This window comes from Phyllobates terribilis, unplaced genomic scaffold (genome assembly GCF_046119375.1).
Source record: "Phyllobates terribilis strain yellow unplaced genomic scaffold, ASM4611937v1 Scaffold_2__4_contigs__length_985480577, whole genome shotgun sequence".
NCBI classification, from domain to species: Eukaryota; Metazoa; Chordata; class Amphibia; order Anura; family Dendrobatidae; genus Phyllobates; species Phyllobates terribilis.
Window position 1 is genome coordinate 819649627 of NW_027362762.1, and position 26653 is coordinate 819676279.

At 43.3% G+C, this 26653-nt stretch overlaps 1 protein-coding gene across 8 annotated transcripts in view; it reads right to left on the reverse strand.

Annotated features, from left to right (window-relative positions):
* Positions 1-212: 212 nt before the first annotated feature.
* Positions 213-26653, reverse strand: part of LOC141231210 (uncharacterized) — a 178831-nt gene continuing 152390 nt past the window's right edge. For 3 of the 8 annotated variants that reach the window (XR_012297655.1, XM_073667678.1, XM_073667679.1), the window contains 3 exons: positions 11811-11892; positions 8214-8412; positions 213-1385 (listed from right to left, as the gene is read on the reverse strand). Coding sequence is in view for 2 of the 8 variants with exons in the window: in XM_073667678.1 (XP_073523779.1) it covers positions 1320-1385; positions 8214-8412; positions 11811-11892 (347 nt within the window). In the remaining 6 variants the exon portion in view is untranslated. Of the gene's footprint in view, positions 1386-1606; positions 1693-8213; positions 8413-11810; positions 11893-12135; positions 12484-26653 lie in introns of those variants that run through there. The other 5 variants (XR_012297673.1, XR_012297649.1, XR_012297679.1 and 2 more) reach the window with 4 other exon arrangements.

Sequence of the window (26653 nt, forward strand, 5' to 3'; positions counted from 1 at the left end):
CACATTCATCAGTCAGCTAGCTTCAGCACAGCTCTGATTCATACAACTTAAAGAGGTGTAGCTACTGAAAGCACACAGGAGAGGGAAGTAGGGACCTGCAGCACTGAGGGAAAGCAGTGTGCTGTTGGGGATTGTAGGTTTAGCCTTGTAAGAATAGGACCTCCCATTCAGCTATGTGAAGCTGGATGTACAGAGGGAAGATGGAGATGAAAAAAGATACAAGAAAGAATCTTTATTTCGGGCTTGATCTATATATTAAAAATAAGAATGCATTTAATGTAAAAAAAAAAAAGAATGTGATTCTGGGAATAACCCTTTAACAGTGTGTCTAGAGATGAGTGAAATAAATTGGGGGAATCTCCAAAAAATGTCTCACTTGAAGCAGGTGAATCACACAATACTGGACAGTCAATGAGAAAGAATTGGGTTTCATACTGCAGTCCTCTCAATGTAATGTAGGCACTGCCAAGCAGGGTTGCCGACTTTATTTTTTCCTGGACAACTGATCCAAAAATTATGGAAAGCCAACATTTTATGGGCATATGGGAAATCATATATCATTAATATTCATGTTATATATGACCACAGCCCATAGTACTGATATAGACACATTGGTAACACTTACTATAAACTGGTGATAATTACAGTCATAACAATCTGTACATGCTGCTGCAGCTTCATAAAAACCACAGATACATACATTTTTTATACGTATATGGGAAAAAGTGTCCTTTACGGACTGTCCAGGAATTTCAGAGTCCTCTATATTCACGAGCTATGGACTAATGCCACCCTCCTACTTATTGACTACTTTCTCCTTATACTGTGCCTAGGTAGAAAGCTGTCAATCAGAGGCTGGTGGGCAAGATTACCCCACAACTTATGAATATTGAGGACTTGGCAGTGTCTCCATAGATTTATAGGACTCCGTGGCTCAGCTCCCACCATAGCTAATAAACAATGAATTTATAAAAACTACTGCACCAGCAAAAGTAAGCGACCAGTGCTGGAATCAACTTGGCATGAGATAAAAAATGCTAGTCGGCACTGCTGCATAGCATTAAAGTGAGTGCTATCCAATGAAACATGGTGATCTCGGACAGAGAAGGGTTACTCCCAAGATCACTGGTTGTATAGAAAAGAGTTCGGATTGTACATCGATGGAAAATGATGCAAAGGTGTTGATTTGTCATCAGTAGAGATGAATAAATCACTAAAAGAGAATTGAATTTCACAACAAAAATTTTCATTTGCCTGAAGGAGATGAAAAAGAAAGATATCCAGAACAGAGCGGGGCTGCATGACGGGACAGGTGAGGGTTAAGTTCGCAGATCCCTAGTCATCGGTTGTTCTGTAAGTTTTAGGGCCAATAACTTGAGTTTCACCTATAAAACAGTGAATAAAAAAGTAATAGCACAGAAAAATTATCATTTTAAACAAGAGGTAATAAATACTCGTATACCCACAATCAAATCTCCTACGTCACAGATTTGCAGTGATTCACTTTTATTTACATGTTAGAAAGAACATTTTTTTTTTTTGCAAATTGGCTCATTTATCTCACGTGGAATATGACTGTATGATGAACATCGTGTTCAGATTGTACCTGAATAGTGATCTTTAATGGCTTGGAGAAGACTTGGAAACAACCCCTAAACTTACGTTTTTCCCGTGGATTTCCCCTGTCCCTCTGAGCAGTAAAAGGATATGTGCCGGATCTTACATCCAACAGCACATAATCTCTTACTGTTCAGGGATACAAGAGCCTGGGTTTGTCTTCCTTCTTCTGTCTTATTTCACTTGTAACTAAGGTCCATGGTACATGAACTGAAAAGAAATGGGGAATTAAAAAGTGTATTAACAAAATGGTAAAACCAGGTTTCTAATATGTTCACATCAGTAGTAAATGGATATTTCATTGTGCTTTGTCCACAACTGCATCCTTTTTACAAAATATTGCTTGCAATTCTATTTAAAGAGGAGTTTTTAGATCTTCTAACCTATCTGTCTTAGGGCTCTTGCAAACGACCATATTTTTGGTCTGAGTGCGATCTGACAAAACATCGCATCACACTTGGACCAATGTTATTCTGTCGGGCTGTGCACACATATCCAATTTTTTCCTTGGACAGAGGAAAAAAAATCACAGCATGCCCAATATGCATCCAATATGCAGATCGTACTCGGCGTGGAAAACATCGAACTGCACTCAGATGACATCTGAGTGGGGTGCGATTTTCATGGACTGACAGAATGGAAAAGATGGAGAAATTATTTTTTTTGTCTTCTCCACATCTGAGAAAATTGAATCACATTTTGATCAGACTCTGATCAGAGTGTGATTAGCATAGTTGGCCCGATTCACTCAGATGAGAGAAAATATGGTTCTGTGACCCTAGCCTTAGTATTTGCATTCTTAATATACTATCAATTATTCAGCATGTTTTTTTAGAACTCTGCATTGTGATGTTCCTCCGTTGTTCCTCCTGGAAATGTATAACTAAGTTGACAACTGGGTGTTACCATTCCCTGTGTCAATAGGAGTCCCTTCACTGTCACTACAAACACTATCTGTATTGATTGGATTGTGTTGGACGGTGAAGAGAAATATTTAAGTAGTGACAACTAGTTATCAATTTCATTTATACATTTCCAGGAGGAAAAACAGAGGAACCTAGAGCTCTAAGAAAAGTTGCTCCAAGACGCTGACAAGTGAGCTGACTGGTCATCCTTAATGAGTCTTTCCATTCCTAAAGCTTCTAACATTTTCTGCTTCATAGAACAGCATGTTATCTTTAGAATATTCAGCTAAATGACTTATTTTTGGTGCCTTATTTTTTAGATCTATGAAGTCACAGATCCTTAATGAATGTCCATATGCAGCCTGGGTAGTGCAGAATTAGAAAAGAGGATGTTTTCCCCAGAAACGGCACATGTCTTATCCATTCACTTCAACTGGGACACCTGCAGTAACAGAAACAGCCCATGGACAAGTTTGGCACAAGTTATGGGTTTTAAACTTCGTCAACCCTCTTAATATATGTGGATGAAATGCAATAGATCTGCACGGTTAATTAGATAAAATACAGCATAATCCTCATATAGCCAAAATATATTTATTATATCACTCAAAAATGATTGGTCAAGCACCAAGAAAACGAGATATGTTTAAAGAGATTTTCAATACAGAAGATAAGTTTATAAAGTTCTCAGTCTGCTTAAAGGGAGTTTGTCACCCCCAAAATGTCAACTAAACCACTTATGTAGGTATGTAGGAGACTTAGCTCCTATGAAAATAATAACTGCCGTATACATTTTAGTGGCTTAGTTGCCAGAAAAAAAACCCATACATTTTGTATGTAAATGAGGAGGCTTTGGATCATCTCTGATGTGGCCAAGGGCTCAGTGCACTGTACTGAGAACTTCCATATCTTGATTGACCGCGCTCAAGTGAGTGCAGTCTGAACTCAATCAGCAGCTCTGCACCTCTGCATGGACGCTGTGGCTGCCCTCATATAGTGTCGCTGCCGGCTCAATCCTGCCCCCTGTCTGCAGTACAGTACCAAGCGGCTGCAGAAGACAGCAGACAGCGGATGAGACTAGAAAATACACTATGAGAGTGTGGCGGCCAGTGTGCGCCATCATTGCTGGCTCCTGTCTGATTGAGATAAATGAGGATATCACATTGCTTTGGGGTCCCTGAGTTTGCATACAAAATATCTTTTTTTCTGGCAAGTAAACCACTAAAATTTAAACTACAGGTATGATTTTTATAGGGGCTAAGTCCCTTACACACTTGTGGTTTAATTAGCATTTTGAGCCTGACAGTCTCCCTTTAAAAAAAAGAAAATAAAAAATGCTCACATTATCCGATCACGCGATGCTTACCCCGTGCCCGCTGGTCTCTGCTTCCTAGTTTTGTCTGCACATACCAGAAATGGACACAAATGCCACCAACAACTGGTCAATGAAGGTCACTCCTGTGGCCAGGGATTGTAATATAACATGAGAAATTGAAACATATATTTAGCAAAATAGTGGTGAAGTGTTATTAACATATGCCTATATAACCATGGGCTAATGTATCATAGTGGTGGGCTTATGTATCATAGTGGTGGGCATATGTATCATAGTAGTGGGTATAGGTATCATAGTGGTGGACATAGGTATCAATGTATCATTGTGGTGGGCTTATGTACCATAGTGGTGGGCTTATGTATCATAGTGGTGGACATATGTATCAATGTATCATTGTTGTGGGCATATATATCATAGTGGTGGGCTTATGTATCATAGTGGTGGGCATATGTATGATAGTGGTGGGCTTATGTATCATAGTGGTGGGCATATGTATGATAGTGGTGGGCTTATGTATCATAGTGGTGGGCATATATATCATAGTGGTGGGAATATATCAATGTATCATAGTGGTGGGCATATGTTTCATAGTGGTGGGCATATATATCATTGTGGTGGGCTTATGTATCATAGTGGTGGGCATATGTATCATAGTGGTGGACATATGTATCAATGTATCATTGTTGTGGGCATATATATCATAGTGGTGGGCTTATGTATCATAGTGGTGGGCATATGTATCATAGTAGTGGGCTTATGTATCATAGTGGTGGGCATATGTATCATAGTGGTGGGCTTATGTATCATTGTGGTGGGCATATATATCATAGTGGTGGGCTTATGTATCATAGTGGTGGGCATATATATCATAGTGGTGGGCTTATGTATCATAGTGGTGGGCATATGTATGATAGTGGTGGGCTTATGTATCATAGTGGTGGGCATATATATCATAGTGGTGGGCATATATCAATGTATCATAGTGGTGGGCATATGTTTCATAGTGGTGGGCATATATATCATTGTGGTGGGCTTATGTATCATAGTGGTGGGCATATGTATCATAGTGGTGGACATATGTATCAATGTATCATTGTTGTGGGCATATATATCATAGTGGTGGGCTTATGTATCATAGTGGTGGGCATATGTATCATAGTAGTGGGCTTACGTATCATAGTGGTGGGCATATGTATCATAGTGGTGGGCTTATGTATCATTGTGGTGGGCATATATATCATAGTGGTGGGCTTATGTATCATAGTGGTGGGCATATGTATCATAGTAGTGGGCTTACGTATCATAGTGGTGGGCATATATATCATAGTGGTGGGCATATATCAATGTATCATAGTGGTGGGCATATGTTTCATAGTGGTGGGCATATATATAATTGTGGTGGGCTTATGTATCATAGTGGTGGGCATATGTATCATAGTGGTGGACATATGTATCAATGTATCATTGTGGTGGGCTTATGTATCATAGTGGTGGGCATATGTATCATAGTGGTGGACATATGTATCAATGTATCATTGTGGTGGGCTTATGTATCATAGTGGTGGGCATATGTATCATAGTGGTGGACATATGTATCAATGATTCGTTGTAGTGGGCTTATGTATCATAGTGATGCGCATATGTATCATAGTGGTGGGCATATGTATCATAGTGGTGGACATATGTATCAATGTATCATTGTGGTGGGCATATATATCATTGTGGTGGGCTTATGTATCATAGTGGTGGGTATATGTATCATAGTGGTGGGCATATGTATCATAGTGGTGGGCATATGTATCATAGTGGTGGGCTTATGTATCATAGTGGTGGGCATATATCAATGTATCATTGTGGTGGGCATATGTATCATAGTGGTGGGCATATGTATCATAGTGGTGGGCTTATGTATCATAGTGGTGGGCATATGTATCATAGTGGTGGGCATATATATCATTGAGGTGGGCTTATGTATCAAAGTGGCGGGCGTATGTATCATAGTGGTGTGTATATATATCACTGTTGTGGGCCTATGTCCCATAGTGTTGGGCTTATGCATCAAAGTGGTGGGCATATATCAATGTATCATTGTGGTGGGCATATGTATCATAGTGGTGGGCATATATATCATAGTGGTGGGCATATATCAATGTATCATTGTGGTGGGCTTATGTATCATAGTGGTGGGCATTTGTATCAATGTATCATTGTGGTGGGCATTTGTATCAATGTATCATTGTGGTGGGCATATGTATCATTGTGGTGGGTTTATGTATCATAGTGGTGGGCATATATATCATAAGCCCACGTTGACGCAGTGAGGACTAGGACGTCACCCGAGCTCACGTTACACCAATGCCAGCTCAGTATACTGTGTCCATAAACACCTCAATGTTAGCAGTCAAGGTCCTACTCCTTTCTCTGCTAAAGAAAGAAAACCACAATAAACTGGAGGGACTGACTCACATAACATCTTATGTTTTATTGAAAAACATTAAAAAACAGAATAAAAATATAGGATCCAGATACAACATGAATATGAATACAACATGAATAGCAGCCATGTATCATAATACGTTGTAAGACAATGTCAAAGAAAATGAAGTGGGGGGAAGTATAAAAAATAGAATAAAGTAAGGGGGGTATCCTCATGAATAGAACAGCAGCATTGTCATAAAATGTAAAGAAACAAAGTGTGGATAGACTGGAGGTGCCATCTGTGTTAGAAGGCACGAGAAAGGAGGAGAATAGCTGGACACTCCTGTATCAAGATAGGGGGTACAGTGTGGTGGCATTAACGAGCCTCATTTTAATTTTTGGTATAGGGCAGAGATGGGCATTTAATTTTCCCAAGGGGTCACAAGAGAGACCGTGACTGTTTTGGAGGGCCGAACTAATAGGCTGAAATTAATTCATTCTGCTCAATATTCATATTAACATATTAATTATGTTATATTAATATTAATTGTATCACTTAATATTAAGCAGAATTAAGTATGCTGACACCCCCTATATACTGTATGAGCCCACACACAGCCCCCTATATAATGTATGAGCCCACACATAGCCGCCTATATACAACATGAGCCCCCACATAGCCTCCCAAATGCAGCATGAGCCCCCACATAGCTTCCCAAATACAGTTTGAGCCCTCACAAAGCCTCCATTATACAGCATGAGATGAACTCTCACATAGCCTCCCATATATTGCTTGAGCCCTCACATAACCTTCCATATACATCATGAGCCCTCACATAGCCTCCCATGTACAGCGTGAGCCAGACATAGCCTCCAATATATACAGTGTGAGCCCCACATAGCCTCTGTATATACAGTGTGAGCCCCACATAGCTTCTGTATATAAAGTGTGAGCCCCACATAGCCTCTGTATATACAGTGTGAGCCCCACATAGCTTCTGTATATAAAGTGTGAGCCCCACATAGCCTCTGTATATACAGTGTGAGCCCCACATAGCTTCTGTATATAAAGTGTGAGCCCCACATAGCCTCTGTATATACAGTGTGAGCCCCACATAGCTTCTGTATATAAAGTGTGAGCCCCACATAGCCTCTGTATATACAGCGAAAGCCCCACATATCCTCCATATATACAGTGTGAGCCCCACTAGCCTCCCATATATACAGTATAAGCCTCACATAGCCTCTGTATATACAGTGTGAGCCCCACATAGCCTCTTTATATACAGTGTGAGCCCCACATAGCCTCTGTGTATACAGTGTGAGCCCCACATAGCCTCTGTATATAAAGTGTGAGCCCCACATAGCCTCTGTGTATACAGTGTGAGCCCCACATAGCCTCTGTATATAAAGTGTGAGTCCCACATAGCCTCTGTATATACAGTGTGAGCCCCACATAGCCTCTGTATATAAAGTGTGAGCCCCACATAGCCTCTGTGTATACAGTGTGAGCCCCACATAGCCTCTGTATATAAAGTGTGAGCCCCACATAGCCTCTGTATATACAGTGTGAGCCCCACATAACCTCCATATATACAGTGTGAGCCCCACATAGCCTCTGTATATACAGTGTGAGCCCCACATAACCTCCATATATACAGTGTGAGCCCCACATAGCCTCTGTATATACAGCGAAAGCCCCACATATCCTCCATATATACAGTGTGAGCCCCGTTAGCCTCCCATATACAGTATAAGCCTCACATAGCCTCTGTATATACAGTGTGAGCCCCACATAGCCTCTTTATATACAGTGTGAGCCCCGCGTAGCCTACCATATACAGAATGAGTCTCCCCTGTATATAGCATGAGCCCCACATAACCTCCTATGTACATACAAACATCCCAGATACATGAAAGAAAAAACACATATTTACCTCGCTCCCCGATGCACTGACTCTCTGCAGTGCACAGCTAATGCGATGAAATGACGTCATCACATCTGCTGTCTCACATGCTGATTGGTGGAAGAAGCAGTGGACAGCGGTGACGGAGACCGCGCGGGGGCAGGGGTGGATGAGTGTGCGGCCCGTAGCCCACGGCATACAGAGGATAGGGTGCCCCATACCAACAGCCCTTAAAAAAATTGATTCAATGTGTTAATTCCGATATCTACATTATAATCATTTCAAAGTAGGAATGTTAGTGCATAATAGGCCAAGTGGGGCACAATGAACCTTGGTAGGGGTTCATGCCTGCTTACCCTGGCATGTTCATTACTCCAGCCATTTAAAGTCATTTGTTAAGTGCCTGTAATGAACAGAATGTAGGGATAGATGTACAAATCATCCAATAGCTAGATAAAGTTTCAAACAGTTGTATGGGATTAGAAAAACAGAACTCCTTTTATCCAGAAACATCTACTCACCTGTCCATGGATTGTGTCTTGCATTACAACTTTGCTCCTTGGAAGTAAGTAGAGCTGAGCTGCAAAACCACACATGTCCTGTAGATGTGTGGTGTTGTTAAAATTGTACTTACCCTCATTCTTTCATACATTTATTCATACAAGTTTTCCCTTTTATGGGGCGTCCACTGCTGCACTCTGTCATATTATATTGTGCTACATTGCTTAGACAACTGCTATACCCACATAGGATTCCAAAACCAACTATGAGCAATCATGTTTAGAAGCATCTAGTCATAGGTAGCACTCAGGGTTCACAAGTATATAATTCCAAAAGTTAGAGGGATTTTTTTTTCATTAAATTTAGAATTTTATTTGTAATCGTTTTGTGTTGTGTTTTATTCGTTTTGGCAAAAATAAACAGTAAACCATAAGCTAAAATAAAATTGACTCACATAAATAAATAATGAGTCACAGATTTTAGCCACATTGTTTCACTAATGTAAAACATCACTTGTTGACCCGACTCTACAGCAGATTCTCTCAGTTTACTGAGTGTTAAAAATGTCGGGAATGGCTGGGATGTTTGCCAGTCAATACTTTTTTAAGCTGATATCTCCAGGTCAAGAAGACGCAGCTAAAAAACAAACATCATCATCAGTGAATCCTCCTTGTTTGGGTAGGAGCAGATGACAGTATTTCCGGTCCGAGCGCAATCCAACAAAATATCGGATCACACCGAGACTAATGTGTGGCCGTGCACATGTCTGATTTTTTCCTTGGACAGTGTCTCTCCGATGTAAAAATTGCTGCATGCCGAGTTTGATCTGATATTCGGATTGTACTCGGCCATGAAAATTTATGAGTCCATGAGAAAAATTGGACTGCACTCAGATGACATCTGAGTGCAGTCCGATTTCCACAACCTCACAAAAGGAAGATGATGGAGAATTTTTTTTGTCCATCTTCTCCTCATCCAAGAGAATCGGATCACACTGTGATCAAACTCTGATTAGAATTTGATCAGAGTGTGATTTGCATAATTGGCCCGATTCTGTCAGATGAGAGACTCTACGGTCGACTACACCTGTCCTTTGGGTGAAGGTAGGTATTTCATACATGCAGGTGGCTTTAGGTGCATTTCTGGCAGCAGCATTGGGCTATGTTCAGAGTTTTTCAAGTGGAAATTGCTACAGGAAATTCTCCTTTTTTTGGTCAGTTTTTGAGGTGTTTTTTTTCCTGAAGCGTTTCCTCCCCAAAAAAAAGTAATGTGAACATAGTCCTACCATATCCTAAGTATTTTGTAACAAAAAATCAGTGAGCGCAGCGGCTTTGTTCTCGTAGACAACACTAGCCGATGAGCTCACTGATTGTCTGCAGCGCTGTCGACATGACCTCAGTGCTGTCTGCAGACAATAACAGACACCGGGAGCAGTGGCGCAGACTCAGCGTTGGATTTAGGGAAAGTCAGCAAAACAATCTGCAGCCCTTAGGCCAAGTTCAGATAAGCATTTGAAAAATCATCAGATTTTCAGAAAGAAAAAATAGAAAATTTTTCATCTGTATTGTTGTCCATATTGCATTCATTTGTATACATTAGTAGTGAATAAAATTGACAAGACCAAAAACAGTTTCCTATGCAAATAACCCGTAAAAATTGGATGCTATACGGTTGATCTGTATGTAGTGCTTGCTGCAATTTTTTTTTCACTGGGACATCGGCCCATGTAAAAAAAATGTCCATGAACAGTGAGTTGAATAACATTGGTCAGTTTTTTCCACAGACAGCACACCGGACTGAAAATATTGTCATGTGAATATAGAGGATAAAGGATATTATCTGCTCTTTTTAAATAACCTATGTACACAGATGTATCACAGTTAGGACTCAAGCAGACGTCCATGAATCTCGGTCCGATCATGGACCACAATGCCCGGATTGGCCACGGCTCTCCCGACCAGAGCAAGACAGCAAAATATATTTCTATAAAGCTGTCACAGTCGGGTCGGGAGACCCACAGCCAGTCTGGGCATTGCGGTCCGTGATCATACCGAGATTCATGGATGGCTACATGAGCCTCGAGTCTTATCATTGTGGCACAAGTTATGTTATCTGCATAGGACTGCAGGTAAATGTACAATATCCGAACTCAGAATCAAAACATGACACAGCTCCAAAGAATAAAATGACTTATATGACACAACATGTTATAACATTACTATGTTGGATCTGAGAGTCCTGGTTGTATGTGAAAGATCTAGAATATTCCAAGTACAGACTTTCTGGAACATGATATGTAAGCAGTTGTTAGGTGCAGTTCTGTTACTTTCTGAAAATAAACCAATTAAGTTTAATTAATTAAGTTCACATTTAAGTGCACATGATTGAAGGAAAGCTGCCTGATTTCCCTTGGGAACGTGTGGCTACTGGAACATCCACACCTGCGGAGGAGCTATACCAGTGTGGGAATGTAGCATGTCCATATAGTTTTAACAAAGGCTGTGAAAACAGAAAAAGCCCAAAAGTAAAGATCCCCTGGACAAAGCAGCTAGTCATGGGGTGCTGCCCAATGTCCATGTCACGTTTACAGGGTCCCGTTGTCATATACAGATTTATATGGCAGTTTCCTTACATTGGAGATCAGGCATCATTGAGGGTTCCCCTAACAGAACAGCAATTATATTATCTTTCATTCCTTTTTATCGATCAGTTAAAGGAAGTCGCCACCTGCTCTCCACATGTATTGGAAAGGGTCCTGACTTTCCCATATTGCAGATTTCTGGTCCCTCATGAATGTGACATGTTGGGGCAGAGACAGCCGAGATGAAACTGATGTCGCACATAAAGTTGGATAACTTATATGACTTAACAAAACTTCAAGTATAAGTCAAACACGCTGTACAATATTGTTTCATAAGGGACTTGGCATTATCCTCATATTATCTTCTATGCAAAAAGTGGAAATATTAATAACTTAAAAGAGGTAGTAAAATATATAAAGTCAAGTAAACAAATGAAAGTACAAAAAAATAGTGATTAGAAGTCTTAGTTAAAGTTTATGGACGGTAGTAATGGCATCTGTATACAAGATAATCTTCACTATTGACCTATAATACAATCTGTTACCTGCAGAGATGAATGATGGACACGTGAGCTCCTGCTGACCGCTTCATCCTTGCAACCTGTAGCTTTTTCCAAACTTCTCCTCCTATAGGTAGAAAACAAAGATGACATGAATATCTTAATGCTATAATCTTTCTTCTTTTTTTAATGGCAAATAAAAAACATTGAAGAAACTGATCAGGAATTGAAACAAAGGTAAGGCCAAAGTTCTGTGTTGCGTTCTTAGTGAAGAAACAACATCTGGATACAAAAAAAGGGATAAACCTCTGGCTCCCTCTAGACAAGTCAGTCTACTAAAAAAACTAATATACAGCCAATAATCGCTTGCCAGGGGCGCTGCATCACAGAACGTTCAGTATGGTAGGGATTTGATGTCCACTTCAAGTCATCCAGCTGTTCCTTCTCCAGTCCCTGTTGTCTCCTTTCCGTAGCTGTCACTTTTCAGGTACCACCACCGAGCCCCCTCCTAATTCACCTCTCAGCTGAGAGCTTCTATGGCTTCCTGATTTAGAGAAGAGACTGCACTAGCTCAGGCTGTGGATTAAAAAAAAAACATACGCCCCAACATCCCTTTGTCAACAAGGTTGCACAATTCACCCTGTTGTGAAATAATGATATAAAAAAAAAATTCCATAGAAGAGGAGTCAGGAGCATAGATTTCAAGAATAAAAATCTGTCCAGGAAGTTTCTGGGATCTATTTGCACTTATGAAAACCATGTGTAGCAGAGCAGTGCCAGGGGACAAAGTGATTTTTCTGCCATCTGGCAGAGGTCCTCCTCACCCCACCTCTTTCTTTAGCTCCACTACCTCTGAGAGTCCCATTGATGAAGCGCAGGAAGTTAGACAGTTAACCCAGTCTATTCCCGAGACTCTTGTTTTGGTTCATACCAGGGTTATGTTTTAGGTTTGTGCTTTGTCATATATCACTGTGTTCAGGAACTGGCCATTTGTTTAACCTCTTCTAGGCCAAAGGCTTCATGATTGGATAAATACACAACAAACTGTTTGGTGTGTTTATTATATATCAAAATTGTGGCATTGCTCAATTTATTAAAGGGCCGATAACATAAAAATCAGTCACACCCCCAAAAAATAACATTCTGCTCTGTAATGAACTGGGAATAAATTCAAGCATTCTGTATTTATCTGGTTCTGTATAAAGAAAGCCCATATTGGCTACAGCCTCAATGAATATACGGACTCTGGAGAACAAATCTGTCTTAATTTAATGCTTTTTCTATGACCAAAAGACCATCGGATGGATAAAATATTGCATTTGCTAAAACATTACATATTCCACTTTTCTTTACCTTATTGATCAATAACCCTAAAGGAGTACAGATAGTACAGTTAGGAATTTTCGATTTGTCTACAAAGGTATGAACTTGTGTACACGACTTTATAATTAAAGGTTATACATGGGTGATACACTTTCCATGTTCATAGATATGCCACAAATTCAAAAGCATTGGTAGATAGGAATGTGAAGCTTCACCAAAAGAACACCTTAATGGGGTGTTCTATCTCATTCTTATAATCAATTCATGGCCCGAGTGTGCTATCATTAAAAATAAAAGAAATGGCACATACTCATTCATGGATCTCCTGCCATGCTCTACTCTTTTTCTTCCAGCCTGGTTGATGCATTGCCACTGCAGCCAACGAGAGGGAACAACGGTGACACGTTGGTCACTGCTGTGGCCACTAATTGACTGCTGTATAAAGGAAAAAGAAAAATCGAGCACTCACCACGTTTCCAGATTGGATGGAAGGTTGGAAACTGTTAGTTGGTGGGTGTCCGAGTCCTGCTGGTGAGGCATGGCAAACATGAAAAACTGGAAAAGAAGCTCAGCACAACCACCATGTTAAAATTGGATATCCTTTATTCAAAATCTATTAAAACAAGTAGATCCATATGAGGAATGTAAAACGTGACGCGTTTCTGGCATTACATACGTCAATAATCATAGCTAGAATTGGCTGCTGTGGTCATGCCCTAGGTGGAAAAACAAGGAAAGGAGAGTGGTTGAGTAAGAGGATCGATGAGTGAGTATGTGCCATTTAATTTATTAATATCATACTAGAACTAAGGTATATATTAATTATAAGAAGGGGGTGGAAAACCCCTTTAGTGCAATCATCTCTCTATAGTGACCAGATGTCCTGTGACAAATCCACATTCTACGGCCTCAATGAATGGCAATATCACCTTTTATGTGTTTCCATACCCATTAACTCTAAGAATACATAGTAATTTTGGCCGCAACAAAGGTCAACTGGCCAAAGACTGCGGTATGCCGCTGCTACATTGCAGTATAGTGCAGATGAATGGAATAACATGAAGACTTGTGTTGAGCAACCGTGCTGGTTTAACACTTTAATCGAGCATGCTCGGGTGTTCGCCGAGTATTTTCGGCGTGCTCAGCATCTGCCTGTTTGTGTCGCAGCTGTCTAACAGCCGTGACACATGCAGCTGCAGCAGATAAAAGATAGATGCCAAGCACGCCGAAAATGCTCGGCGAACACCCGAGCGCGCTCGATTAAAGGGTTAAACGAGCATGCTCGCTCAACATTAATTAAGACCTAGAAAGTATTGACTAGCAAGTTGCAAAAGATCCAACTGGTTCTGACTTTTTGCAACTTGCTTGTCTTGGTTGCGGTACATTGCACGTTGCAATTTGACTGTTTTCACTTGCATTATGCTGCAATACAGCAGTGAGATACATCAATCTTTGATGGTGCAACGTGTGTTGTGGCCAAAGTCGCCATATAGGATATGTAGGCCATATAGTCGCTTATGGGATAGCATACAATAGTGGAAATAATCAGATCTCCTTCAAAATTAAATATCAGAACCATTGATAATTTTATATTAATTCACTCATACAAATAAATACATATAAAGAAGTACAGATGAATGCTATTTGCAACCGTAGAAGCGATTATCCAAACACATGTTCCAATAGAAAAATATATTGGAAAGCCTGTCAGATCAGACGATGCCCAATGTAATAAGGCAAAATTATATTGTTATAGCTGTGATTACTACTAAGTATAAGAAAGGGACGGTCTGCAAATCACAAAATCACAAGCACATAGAATGTCAAAGAGGAACTGAAGAGGAAAGACAGCTGAGATACATGACACTCAATCAGCCACGGTGTATATGAACACCAGGAAAACCATACCAACAGGCATGCACTACGGTGAAGGAGGAAGCACAAAGCAGTTGACACCTTCACCCACTTGGGCAGCACACTTTCCCGCGTAGTGACAATAGACGCTGAGGTCAACAACAGAATTGCCAAAGCCAGTATCGCCTTCAGGAGACTGTGTAAGAACATCTGGGAATGAAGGGGACTCAGCCTCACCACTAAGCTGAAGGTCTACTGCGCAGTGGTCCTTACCATACTTCTCTATGCCAGCAAGACCTGGACTGTCTACAGCCGGCACGCCAAACAGCTTAGTCACTTTCACCTGAGCTGTCTCCACAGACTTCTCCACATAACGTGGCAGGACAAAGTTCCCAACATGGCATTCCTGGAACAATCTGGGCTCTGCAGCGTTTACACTCTCCTGCTGAAAGCCCAAGCCAGGTGGGCTGGACATGTGGCCAGGATGCCAGACAGCCAATTGCCTAAACAACTGCTGTATGGAGAACTGTGTCAGGGAAAGCGAGAAGTTGGGGGGCAGAAGAAACATTATAAAGACTGCCTTTAATCGTCTCTCAAAAACCTTGGAGTCAACATCAATGAATGGAAGAAGCTTGCGATGGACCATTCAGCTTGGCGAGGCAGGATCACCTCAGGAGCATGAGCAGTTGAAGATAAGAGAATTTTTGAGTCAAAAAGAAAGCGAGCTGTGCACAAAGCACAAGCGGTATCTATTGTCCTGACCACAGATAGTTACTTATGTCACATATATCGGCGAGCCTTTAGGGCCAAGATTGGCCTCATCAGTCACCTCTGGACCCACAGCCACTGATCCTCTTCTAAACCCTGAAGTCATGGTCACCTTTGGCTGCGAAGGATGAACAGCAGCATATGAACAGTATATGGAGCAAACAGAGTGAATACTATAAGCAGACAATATTTTCCTAGTAAGGATATAACTGTTTGAGGGCCTACAGCAGTGGTTTGGGGTTTGCCATCAGGATGTCTCTTAGGTTTTCATTATGAACATTATGTTTTCATTTCCTTTCTTGCTGCATACGATTTGAAACATCTGAAAAAGTCATCTGGGAGACACAAAATAAATCTTCCAGAGGAAATCTGTGATCATATATCTCAAAACATTATACTACTTGTTTCTGAGTTTATGTTTTTAAAGGTTATATTATGAACTAAACTATTACCATCGTGAGGCACTGGTGCTTTAAAGGGTTTGGACACTTTAACAGGTTTGATGGGGATGTGATTTTGTGGCACTTACTAATATATAAGTATTATAGGTTCTTCTCCTGCACTTGTTAGTGCTGCCTTCCTAATAGGGTGTTAAATGGCCACAGTGTGAACATGCACCTACACACTGCACTTATACCAACATATGTTCCGAGTCATTTCTTTGGTGTTGCTTTGGTTTTTCGTACTTTGTACGAACAAGGGCATGGCTCCTCCCTTTTGAACTGGACGTTTTGTTTTTATACTCCACAGGCTTGTGTCTGAATATTCAGGTATGGGTCCTGCTCTGACCCCATCTATTTTGAGGTTTGCTGACACAGAGAGGTTTAATACTAGGGAAAGGACCATCCTTTTTGGGTACGTTTTGCCGCGATGGGATGACTTTTACGCTTTTTTGATCAAAATAATGTTAATTAAGTACCCTATGTAATTTACTTGTACTATCACTAATTATTTATTTACTTAATGCTGGGTGATTGCTAATTTAGTTTTTATCTTGATTTTTTTCTTCCTAATAGACTTCCCAGCTCTGCTATTCTAAAAAGGCTGCTGATGGAGGAGCATGTGACCAGACCTACCTATCAGCCTCCTCCAATTGTAAAACACCTCACATGGGAAAGTTGATTTCTTATTGGCTGATGGACAGGTCTGGACCACATGACCCTCCAGTAGCAGCCTTCTTAGAATAGCAGAGCCGGCCAGGCTGTGAGGAAGGCAGCACTAACAAGAGCGGAAGAAGAACCTATAATACTATATATTAGTAAGTGCCACAAAATCACGTCCACGACAAGACATTTGTAAAAATAAAGGGATTCAAAGATGCCCTTATTTTAAATACTACTATCTCATGACAGTGATGCTTTATGGCATGTTGGAATGAAAGCCTTTAGTCACTTGTCTCATTTGGTTCATCTGGAGTTCTTGGGAGTTTATTGAACTCAAGATTCACATTTTGAGGATCAATGCCATGATATGCACAGATTAATTTATACAAGTGAGGCTTAAATGCAAAATACTAATTTACCTATAAAACAGCAGTGCTATCAGGTTTATATAATCTTAGGAAACAAACGTCAGATATACAGTAGTGTTCAAAATAATAGCAGTGTGTTCAAAAACATGAGTTAAAAACAAAACAAAAACAAAATCTTTATACTAGTTTTTATTTCCATGCATTGAGAACATTGCACACTGTTTTCTAATTCAAAACATGAAGAGAAATGTATAGAATTTTTAACTACTTTACGGAAAATCACAAAAACTAAAAAATAGCAATGTCTGCATTGTCTTTACAAACTCACAATATGTACTCTGTTATTTGAGGATTTAGCATTCTTGTGAATCCCTAACCTAAAATTTAGTTGTATACCCACAGTTTTTTAGAACTGCTTCACATCTATGTTGCATAGAGTTAACCAACTTCTGGCATCTGTCAACTGTTATTCCAGCCCAGGGTGCTTTGACTACATCCCACAATTTTTTGGCATTTGTTGGCTTTGCCTCAGAAACGGCATTTTTGATGTCACCCCCCAAATGTTCTCTCGGATTAAGGTCCGGGGATTGGGCTGGGCACTCAATAACCTCAATTTTGTTGGACTGGAAACAGATTTTGCTCATTTTCTGGTGTGTTTAGGGTCGTTATCTTGTTGAAACACCCATTTCAAGGGCATATCCTCTTCAGCGTAAGGCAACATGACCTCTTCAAGTATTTTAATATATGCAAACTGGTCCATGATCCCTGGTATGCGGTAAATAGGTCCGGCACCATAGTAAGAGAAACATGCCCATATCATGATGCTTGCACCACCATGCTTTACTGTCTTCAGAGTGTACTGTGGCTTGAATGCAGAGTTTGGGTGATGTCTGATGAAAGGCCTGCGGCCCTTGGACCCAAAAAGAACAATTTTACTTTCATCAGTCCACAAAATGTTTCTCCATTTCTCTTTAGGCCAGTTGATGTGTTCTTTGGCAAATTGTATCCGCTTCAGTACATGTCTTTTTTTTAACAGTGGGAGTTTGCAGGGACTTGTTGCTAAGAGATTATCTTCACACAGGCATCTTCTAACTGTCACAGTACTCATGGGTAACTTGATACTGTCTTTGATCATCCTGGAGCTGATCATTGGCTGAGCCTTTATCCTTCTGGCTATTCTTCAATCCATTTGAATGGTAGTCTTCCTTTTCTTCCACGTCTCTCTGGTTTTGCTTTCCATTTTAAAGCATTGGAGATCATTTTAGCTGAACAGCCTGTCATTGTCTGCACTTCTTTATAAGTTTTACCCCCTCCAATCAATTTTTTAATCAAAGTACGCTGTTCTTCTAAACAATGTCTCGAACAACCCGTATTTCTCAGGTTTTCAAGGAGAAATGCATGCACAACATGTGCCGGCTTCACTGTTAAATAAGGGCCACCTGATTCACACCTGTTTCTTCACAGAATGATTGACCTCGCTAATTGAACTCCACACTGCTATTATTTTGAACACACCCCCTTTCAATTATTTATTCAAATACACAGACTCAAAAACCTGCAGATCATGAATGCTGAGTCTGTTGGTTTTCTTAGAATCTACTGCACCAACTGGTAAATTGTTGGATATATGGTAATATAATTTATACCAAAAACAGTGATTAATCTGGTTAGTCATATTGGACTGCTATTATTTTGAACATTACTGTAGTTTGGAAGTTTATCATGCTTGATGCCCCAGAATTAGAGTCCAGTTCGCTAAAAAAACAAACAAACCTCTGTCTTTCATTACTTGTACCACATTTATAATGTATTTTAGACAGTTCACTGAAAAGGGACTTAGCAGGAAAAAGGTATAATAAGATACCGTATGCCTAAATTGTAGCACAAAGTAAGCCAACAAATAGATGGTGTAAACTTAGACAAGACTGTCTAAAAATAAGCCAAATTTATCAAAAAACTTGAGTCACTTTAATAAATCTGCCGCATTATAAGACTGTCTGGTCTGAGTTTGAAGCGTCTAGGAATTAGACAGTATTAATAAATATGCTGCCATATGCTTTTGGTTTGGTGCCTTGCAATATTACCATTTGTATCAACAGAAAGCCTTGAAGTGCTCCAGCTAACCTAAGATTTAGTTAGGTTAATAGTCACATATTTTCTTTTAGGCACTTATATAATTTAGGACAAAATTAGATGCAAATGACAGTCTTTTTTTTCATTAAAAATAACAATAGTTAGTGACATTTATGGAGTCACTTAGGGGTTCTGATGAAGTTTAAAGCACCACTCCAGCGTTTGTTTTTTTTCAGCACTGGAGTGGCGCTTTAAGTGTAAGCCCCCTGTCATGCACTCACCCTCCGGCATCTTCCCCGGTTTTCAGCACCGCTCCGATCCTGCGGCGCCATCTTGTGAGCGCAGCTTCTGACATCCGGAAGTCAGAAGCTCTGCTCACCAGCTTATGAGTAGTGTTGAGCGAATTTGTGTTATCTGCGTGACAGCGTGGCAAATCAGGGATGTTCATGCGTGGAGCCGTTTTTTTGGCGCGAACAAGCCAGAACCCCGAACACGAACCCGAATTTAAAATGCCAAACAAATTCGCTCAACACTACTTATGAGAGCCAGAACGAGGACAGAACAAGGGTCTCATAGGCTTGTATTGAAAAGTGACCTCCGAGCGGTTCCATGAAACACTGGAGCAGCCGGCATGTGACTTTTCACAGGAGATGGACCAGAGTGATGCTGGAAACCGATGAAGGCAGAGGAAGGTGAGTATGAGACAGTGGGGAAGGGGACTTACATTTAAAGCACCACTCCAGCGGTGTAATAGAAAAAAACGCTGAAGTGGTGCTTTAAGTCAAGGTGAAAACTAAGTAATATTACACAGTTACCTGTAACTAATGTAGATGTTTCATTAAAGTATTATAGTTTATGGTCAGAAATTGGTGACTGAATACTGTAGAAGATGTAGTGCAATAGTTTAATAATTATGATTATTTTACTTTTAGACATATCGTCTTGTTGCGTCTCCTACATTTCTTTAACTGACAACAAATGTAGCCATACTGGTTGTCACTATTGAATTAATTTAAGTATTTTTTCCTTAATTTCTAGAAGCCAATTCAAAAAGGACAAATAATAGGGCTGAACTTCCTGTTCTTGCTTTTGCAAAAATGGCCTATGTAATAAAAGAAGAAGAATATATATTCTATACTTTAGCTTATGCTCTTCCTTTTGATTTAACGACATGTGGACACTAATTTAGGTGTAAATGTTCTATCAAGAGGTTGTCCGACACTTGAGACATAGCAGCACCCCTGGGGATCCACTGCAGGAGGCTCCGAAGCTCTGCGCCAGCTCCAGAAGTGATGTCATCTCTGTTTGGAAGTTAACAGGACCACTGCAGCCAATCACCTGCTGCTGCTATCCTGGCAACTTTCAAACAGAGAAGACATCGCTTCCTGGTGCCGTTCCCTCTGGAGAGCCTTATGGCTCCATTTATTACTTTAAAGCCACTTATTCCTAAAGAAAAATTATTCAAGTGTTAGAGAACCCTTTTAAGAATTTGAAAGTTCATAGGGCGGACAATTTTGCTATTTTGGGGTTAGTCATTGACTATACTTTACTTTGAAACCTAATATCATTGCAGCATAAACATACGCCCACTAAAATGAGCTGTAATTTGCAACATAAAAATAAACATTCTTTATATGGGTTTTGCTAGCGAAATAGAAGCCAAATACAAAATATTACCAAACAACTATAAATATTACAACAAATTAAAATCCAGAATCCCAAGTAATAAAGGCTGTGTTTTAGTAGCAGGTAGCTGATGGACAGACAAATCCGCACACCCCTTCGTCCCATTCAGAGTACACCGAGTGCTCCAGATCTTAATATACACATTTGACTTCCTCAAAGCTGGGAACGCATCCAAAACTCCAACGCATGGACTGACTCCAGGACTATGGGGCTGAACTTCTAAGCTGAAAGAGGTAGACTTTGGACTTGTGTTGCTATGTTACGACATTTTAAATTCTCCATATTTTAACCCATAAACTAACAGAGGGTACTACTGGACAGGGGGACATCTTGGCAGTCAAGATGTTAAGAGCCCCTTGTTTCTTCTGTCGGAAGCTTTCGAGATGTGACTTAGTCACATCAGTTATTTTTGCCATCTGCCAGTATTTGGCTGAGTGTCTGAATGATTCAGAACATTTAAAGCAGTTCTCGGTGCTGCTCTGTGTGGGTTTCCATGGAAAAAATCCATTAAAAACAAGGCAGAGAGTGAGTCAGAGAGGACTGGCAATAGAAAGGTTTTGTATTAAAGAGGCAATTTTTGTATACAGGCAGAATGTTTTCTCCCGCTCCTGTCGAAGACCAATGTGTTGTATTGTGTGATTGTTCTGGGTCTCTTTTCACACAGACTAAGATCATTAATGTATAAAATAATGTAAATAACAAGAAACAGGGAGAAATGCTTTGTATTCTATTTGAAAAATACCAACCGAATTCTAAGCACAGTTCATAAAATTTAATAAGCAACAATATCAAGGTATGATATTCATTCATTATTGCCTGCCGTAGCTAAAGCCTTTAAGCACAATCCATATTAGAGGTTCATTTTGTATATACTACCTATGAGAACAAAAAAATGACAGCACGTTTAGGTTATCCCGAAAAAAAAAAGACTGGGTTTTTTTTTTTGCTTAGAAAGAGTCCAAGGGCTGAGTATTGTATTGCAGTCTATCCCCATTACAATTGTAGCACCCTGAGGATTCGGCTGCTACAGGGGTATTGCACCTCAACCCAGAGGTGTGATATTCCACTCCCGGGTAAGGATGGAGTGTGGAACTGAGCTCAGTGAGCTGCATGCACTACACACATCCCATTTCCGAGGAACAGACCGATGGTACTCCCACTAGAGAAATGTGCAGGTATGACAGTGTCTGTTCCTGGCTGGAGTGGGAGGGGGGTGGAACATCCCAGTAGTGTAGGGGCAGATAGGGGGAGCAGCCTGGGTAAAGCTAGGAGCTCATTGGGTGCTGGTCACCTGAGCTCACACATAGAGGGAGTATATAAGGTGGGAACCATCTTAGATCAGGGTCAGTCTGTCAGAGTGTAACCTGAGGAGCAGAGCAGAGAAGCTCAGCCAGAAGGGCTGACAGGGAGTTGTGGTTCCGGCTGGGCCCAGCTCCAAGGCCAAGAGAGAGAGAGGAGTCAGAAGGACCCAGAGAAAACAAGAAGGAACCCCAAGACCCCAGAATACAAGCAACAGGGTGAAGGGTTGGCACCTAGGGTACCGGATCCCAAGCTGGCAGAGAGAAAAGCACACCTTAGCCAGAGACCGGAGGTCGTGGGCAGGATCTGCCATGACCCTCACCAAATCCACCAGGAAGGCAGACCAAGTATAGGGTCAGGGAACCCAGAGGAGGTGTACCCACCAAGAGACCCGAGGGAGCCGGACATAGGTGGATCCCTGGTGAGAACGGCCAGAAGAGAGGGAAAGTCAGACAGGAGCTCAGGACCACGCTCCAGAACTGCCTGGGGGTTAGCCGAGTCCAGGACCTGGTGGACGCAGCACGGCTCGGGTGGTCGCTTCAGGCCAGAGTGACCATAAGAACACCCGTAAGTAAAAACCCCTGAACTGCACAGCCCGACTCTGAGTCTTCTTGCTGATTCATCCTGCACCTTCACAACCACCATCCTCTACATCTGACCCCCTGAGGCTATACCCCTCCCGTTGGGGGTTATACTACCAAAGCTGCACACATACCAACAGCCTCAGCGGACCCTGCTGCAGCGGCGGCCTTTTGACCGCAAATCAACGGGTGGCGTAGTCGACACAAAGAACATCTAGTAACATCTATAAGGACTGCCACACACTGAGCTTGACACCCTGGGCACGGACCGGGTCACAGCCACTCGGAGACTACAACCCCCATCTGATCCGGCTCCGGGCATCCCCCTAACAGCACTGGCCCATGGGGCGCGTCAACTTTGGCGTAGTCGGCAGGATAACGTGCCCGCAACAACCGGGTACTGCGTGCCTGAAGAAAAGTTCACGGTTACCTCAAAAAGAAGTCTCCCGCCGGTTCCGGAGGGTCCCCGCCAACGGACCCCATCACAGGTCGTTTCCCGCCGGTTGTCCGCCATTTGCAGCTTTTTCCCGCCATCCATGGAGTTTCCCGCCACTGGGAGACGATTCCCGCCATTTCCGAAGATTTCCCGCCTTGGGGGAGCGGACGCCATTATGGGCGTGCCAGAGGGTGGCAAAAGGCCACCTCCCATCGTGGGCCAGGTCGAAGAATGGCGCCAAAAGCGGAAACCGCGCCCACCAACAGAGACTGTGATGTAGGAAGTGTCCATCAGCGTGAGAGAACTGCCCCTGGAACTGAAGTTGCCCCGGGACCACCCTCAATGTGGGCGGAGACAGAACAAGAGAACGAAGATGGGTGCAGCCTGGAGGAGTCTAGAGAGAGCGCACCCGGAGACAAGACGTCTGGAAGAGAGTCCAGAGAGAGCCTACCCGGAGATGGAGGGAGAGTCAGGCAGCACCGACCCAGTGGTCAGGAGCCTGTTGCAGGTCGCCACTCCAGAAGGCCTGCTGGAGATCCTAACACAGCTCCCCCGAGACCGGGAGTGTGCATAGACCGCGTTGGAGGGCCTCGCACGGAGGATGGCCCGGGTGCAGCGAGAGACGTTGGCGGAGTGGAGCCGAGAGATGGCCCAGCAGACCGGCACCCGTCAGCGGAGCACGCCACCTGAGACGAGGAGACAGACCGCCTCTGAGGATGGCGCAGGAGGAATGAAGGCAGGAGACGGCGCCGAGAAGGGAGCTGAACGGACGGAGGCAGGTAAAGGGGACGTCTCTACCCCGAGCCGGGAAACCGCGTGCCTGCCCCAGCTCCCCGTCGCAGAGCCCGAAATTCCCCCTGCCGTGCCCGTCGCTGCATCGTCACCGCCGCCGACTAGGCCTCAACCGGAAACCGCGGCCGCGACCCCTGTGACGTCACACGCCTCGACCTCGAGCGTGGCCAAGCAGGAAATACCACCGGCCTGGTCGCAAGGCCTAGTACCCCCGGGCGCCGCTATTCCAACAGCGCCCCCACCGGCCTGGCCGCAGGGCCGAGTAACCACGGGCGCCGCCGTTCTTACGGTGCCCTTTTCCTTTAGCGTGCCCCAAGCCTGGTCGCAAGGCCTGGTCAACCCGGGCGCCGCTACCACCACAGCGCCCATAGCACCTAAAGTACCGCACCTGGGTGAGGACCTGTTCGCCCAGCATACGTGCCCGGATGGGCAGCCCTTCATATGGCCACCGGAGTTTCACCATCCCCGACTCCGGAAAGAGAGACCCCTAGATGAACCCCTGATTCCGGTTCCGAAGCCCGCAAGGAGGACCTCGCCCCCGCTGGAGGAGGCACAGTTCGAGTGGGACCCCACTGGAGAAGACCTCATGGGGTTCACTCAGGAGACTCGGGCGGCCGCAGCGGAGCGTGCAGAGTGCTGCCGGCAGCAGCTCGAGGTCTTCGAGAGGGAGCGGAGAGAGAGGCGGGTCCGGGAACAGCAAGCGCAGATAAGGAGCGCGGAGCAGAAGAGCCGGACCAGGAGGAATCCCCGTGCAGCTCATGGTCCCCCTTCCACCGGGACTGTGATAAAATTCAACATGCAGCATGGGTGGGGCTTCATTAGAGACCATCATACCCCCGGCGACGTCTTTGTGACCCGCAGAGACGTAGAAAGCCATCTGCCGGAGGGACACAGAGGTCGTGACCTGTATGTAGGGGACGAGGTCACCTTCACCCGGCACAAGTGTGCCAAAGGACCCTACGCCCTCCATGTGCATCGCCTGACGGAGGAGGAGCTGCGGTGTGAGGAGGAGCAAGAGGGCCCGGACGGGTCTGAAACTGAAACCAACCAACAAGAAAGAGCAGGAGGACGCCGTCGTTGAAGTACGGTAGAGAGAGACTGTACATAGTTACCCGTCAGGGTATAAGAACTGTTCTAGTTAAAATATAGTCCCCGTTGGGACCAGCCAATTGAACTGAAACCCGTGTGTCCCTATTCCCACTGACCGAGGACTGAGAGCGGTCATTCCTCCCTAATACCTGGCCGAGGACTGAGAGCGGCCATATTTCCTTTGTATATAGTTGCGCTTTCTAAGGCGCCCCCTACCGGTTTTATAGGAAACTGTTTTCTTCCAAGAGAGACTGTCGCACCTTACCCGGTCACAAGTTGCACCGTGGCCGGAGGAACAAGAATGTTATTTATGAAAAGTTTTATATGAAAAGTTTATTGCTGATGATATCTATATGATGTTTTCTATGTTTATGTTTATGAAAAAAATTGTATGTTTTGGATGTTTTTTATATCTTACAGCCCGAGGACGTGCTGTGGTTTACCAGGGGGGAATGTAGCACCCTGAGGATTCGGCTGCTACAGGGGTATTGCACCTCAACCCAGAGGTGTGATATTCCACTCCCGGGTAAGGATGGAGTGTGGAACTGAGCTCAGTGAGCTGCATGCACTACACACATCCCATTTCCGAGGAACAGACCGATGGTACTCCCACTAGAGAAATGTGCAGGTACGACAGTGTCTGTTCCTGGCTGGAGTGGGAGGGGGGTGGAACATCCCAGTAGTGTAGGGGCAGATAGGGGGAGCAGCCTGGGTAAAGCTAGGAGCTCATTGGGTGCTGGTCACCTGAGCTCACACATAGAGGGAGTATATAAGGTGGGAACCATCTTAGATCAGGGTCAGTCTGTCAGAGTGTAACCTGAGGAGCAGAGCAGAGAAGCTCAGCCAGAAGGGCTGACAGGGAGTTGTGGTTCCGGCTGGGCCCAGCTCCAAGGCCAAGAGAGAGAGAGGAGTCAGAAGGACCCAGAGAAAACAAGAAGGAACCCCAAGACCCCAGAATACAAGCAACAGGGTGAAGGGTTGGCACCTAGGGTACCGGATCCCAAGCTGGCAGAGAGAAAAGCACACCTTAGCCAGAGACCGGAGGTCGTGGGCAGGATCTGCCACGACCCTCACCAAATCCACCAGGAAGGCAGACCAAGTATAGGGTCAGGGAACCCAGAGGAGGTGTACCCACCAAGAGACCCGAGGGAGCCGGACATAGGTGGATCCCTGGTGAGAACGGCCAGAAGAGAGGGAAAGTCAGACAGGAGCTCAGGACCACGCTCCAGAACTGCCTGGGGGTTAGCCGAGTCCAGGACCTGGTGGACGCAGCACGGCTCGGGTGGTCGCTTCAGGCCAGAGTGACCATAAGAACACCCGTAAGTAAAAACCCCTGAACTGCACAGCCCGACTCTGAGTCTTCTTGCTGATTCATCCTGCACCTTCACAACCACCATCCTCTACATCTGACCCCCTGAGGCTATACCCCTCCCGTTGGGGGTTATACTACCAAAGCTGCACACATACCAACAGCCTCAGCGGACCCTGCTGCAGCGGCGGCCTTTTGACCGCAAAT